Source organism: Octodon degus, unplaced genomic scaffold, assembly GCF_000260255.1.
Source record: "Octodon degus isolate 3935 unplaced genomic scaffold, OctDeg1.0 scaffold00018, whole genome shotgun sequence".
NCBI classification, from domain to species: Eukaryota; Metazoa; Chordata; class Mammalia; order Rodentia; family Octodontidae; genus Octodon; species Octodon degus.
In genome coordinates, this window is record NW_004524594.1 from 253,800 (window position 1) to 256,952 (window position 3,153).

A 3,153-nucleotide genomic window follows, 5' to 3' on the forward strand; every position below is an offset into this window, starting at 1 on the left:
TTGTATCCTGTTATGCTACTGAATTTGATTATTAAATCTCGGAGTCTGTGGTGGAGTTTTAGGGTCTTGCATGTAGAGTATCATGTCAAGGTGATTTTGATACAAGTCAAGAATGTCTAGCTTTTTGCTATACAGAAGAGTTAATATCATTCCAGGCACAGAAAGCAACATTTTCTCAGGGATTAGCTACAAATATCCAAGCACATAACTAATAGAGAAATCAAGGAATTGAAAGAGGCTCATGGTGCCCTAAAAACCATGCTTCACCTGCAAGTTCAGCCAAAATGCCAGGAGAAAGGGAAAAATCCCTGAGGCCGCATCACCCCAGGGATGCTCCATCACCCCAGGGATGTTCCATATCTACCTGAGAAGAGACCTGCATCATTTGAACTGTTCCTCAAAAAAATGTTCAGTGCAGCTCTGTGTAACTTTAAAGCCACCAAGAGCCAATTTTATAGCATTCTCTGAAGCATGCACAGTGACATGGGACAGTAGGGTGATGTGGAGATTCTGAGGTGAACACGGACATGGGTTGTGTCATACCCATTCACCTAGGGATAGCGACATGCAGTCACACAAGTGGACTTGGCCTGGTCACTCACCATGAGGGACAGAGGTCTGGGATGGAAACACACAAGACAGTGCCACCTCCACTCTTCAAGTAAAGACAGCAGGTGTCTCTGAGCACTCTGTTCCTAAGTCTGGGCAGGGCTGCAGTCTTTGACTCCATCATACCTATTAATGACTACAATTCAGGTAATTTTCATATTCTTTGATATTATAATGATATTGTATCATATAGCAATGTCAGACATTAGGGGAAAGCCCAAATATTACCTATTTTTAATTTTTATTATACTATACTTATAGTATATAGTAATTGTGCTCATGCCAAAGACATCCTCGTATGTCCGCACACTGCAGAAAACTGAATTGCTCCAGAAAGTCTCTGTGGACCAAGATCAGATAGTCTCTGACACAAAATCACAAGAACCAATGAGGAGAACAGAAAGATTCCAAGGTTAATTTTCAGTGACACACTTTTCTCTATCAGACTGCCATCCTCATCCTCAGAGGTCCCCTGACAATTGATCTGTTTGCCTCCTTCCCTAATAGAATAGGTTATCTTGAAGGAATCTAAACAAACAGGACAGAACAAAGGAAAAAGCTATTCAAACCCATATATATTTGTCAAAATTTTCTTCTTTGTACTGGGGACGCTTATTTAGGGACAATGGGTCAGGATGTCATATCGTACAGCAAAATGGGCAACAGTAATTAACTGAATTCACGCAGCAGTGAGTACAGCAAGTGCTGATTTTTCCTGACACAGAAAGATGGTAAATGAGTGAGGTGAAGGATATGTTAATACCCCTCACCTGGACATTACACTTTCTACGCTTCTATTGGGATACAACACTGTGACCCATAAGTATGTAAAATCACTATTTCTCAATCAAAACACAAATGCATTTTTGAATGTATGCTTTCCATTTGGACTAGGTTTGAGCCTCCAAATTACCAAAACTCATGCTATTGTTAGATCATGGAAGCCAACCAAGTTCCTAAAACTGAGTGAGAACACCTATCCTTGGAATAATATTACAGGATACCCTGAGGTCTCAGGTTATGAAGGAAAATCACCACAAGTAAAATTATATCCTTATATTAGAGGATCATATTCTTGAATAATTTACAGAAAGCAAATTGCACTTCAACAATTACACTATTGTTTCAAATCTTCTTCCCATCCCTCATCTTCCTCTCACCCCATCCCTGGCTTCCCTGTGTTCCACAATTTCCTCATAGCAATTTTCACTTCTGCATTTCTGAGTGTGTAGATGATGGGGTTCAGCATGGGGGTGATGACCGTGTAGAACACAGCCACCAGCTTGTCTTCCATATAGGTGGAGGAGGGACGCAAGTAAAGGAAAATGGCAGGTCCAAAAAACAAGAGGACCACAGTGATGTGAGAGGCACAGGTGGACAAGGCTTTGCGCCTGCCCTCTGCAGAATGGTTCCTCAAGTTGACCAGGATGACAACATAGGAGGACAGCAGGATGAGGAAGGAGCAGAGAGCAATCAATCCACTGTTGGCCAATACAGTGACACCTTCCCCATAGGTGTCAGTGCAGGCTAGCTTGAACAATGGCTGGAGGTCACAGAAGTAGTGGTCAATCACATTGGGACCACAGAAGGGCAAAGGGATGGTGATGAGAATCTGAATTATGGAATGAAAAAAGCCTCCAAGCCAGGAGCAAGTCACTAGGCCATGACAGAGTTGGCGACTCATTGTGGTCGTATAGTGAAGTGGCCTGCAGATGGCCACATAGCGGTCATAGGCCATCACCACTAGCAGGAGGATCTCAGCAACCCCAAAGAAGTGGAAGAAGAAGATCTGAGCCAGACAGCCCTTGAAGGAGATGGTTTTCATCTTGGCGAGTAGATCTGCAATGAACTTGGGGACCACAGTGGAGGAGTAGCAGATCTCCACCAGGGACAGGTAGCCCAGGAAGAAGTACATGGGAGAGCGCAGGCTGCCACTGCCACTGACCGTCAGGACGATGAGGCCATTGCCCACCAGTGTGGCGAGGTACACGGGAAGGAAGAGCACGAAGCACGCTCTCTGCACCTGTGCGTCCTGGAAGAGCCCGGTGATGATGAACTCGGTCACGTTAGTTGTGCTGGCCATGGGCTTAATCCAGGGTGCTGGATGCTGGGTGTTGGAAGCCTGAAATAAAATAAAGGCTCTATCACCAGTACACTTCATCTGTAGCACTGTGGAGAGTGTAAAGCACTTCTCTTGGTCATACATGCAACCAGTATGTACTTGGTATCAGCTTCTTAGTGTTTTATAGTGATGTGATATATGTAATTTCAGCATTTAAAAAAGAGGGTCAGATAAATGATAATTTTCTCTTGATTGGACCAAATCTGATGCATCCTGAGACTCAGACCAGCCTTTCTCACTTTGACCATGGGTGTAATTACAGCAAGAGATTCTGGGATTGGAGCCACTCAAATGCATAGCCTGTATCTGCTTCACCCCACCAGGATGTCTCTGCCTCCTGGGGCATCACTCGGCTGTGTCTCTCTCCTGCCATCACCAATGCATGGGGAATGACTCGTTTTCTCTTGCTCACCCTGCATCAC

General features: G+C 44.3%; 1 protein-coding gene across 1 annotated transcript; it reads right to left on the reverse strand.

Annotated features, from left to right (window-relative positions):
- Positions 1-1,765: 1,765 nt before the first annotated feature.
- LOC101583846 (olfactory receptor 4B1-like) lies at positions 1,766-2,692 on the reverse strand. Its single transcript, XM_004627275.1, has one exon. The coding sequence runs from the start codon at positions 2,690-2,692 to the stop codon at positions 1,766-1,768; it is 927 nt and encodes a 308-aa protein (XP_004627332.1).
- Positions 2,693-3,153: the final 461 nt, after the last annotated feature.

Bases quoted from the DNA above. Each gene is read 5' to 3' on its own strand.
- LOC101583846 (XM_004627275.1), bottom strand. From the start codon at position 2,692: ATGGCCAGCACAACTAACGTGACCGAGTTCATCATCACCGGGCTCTTC.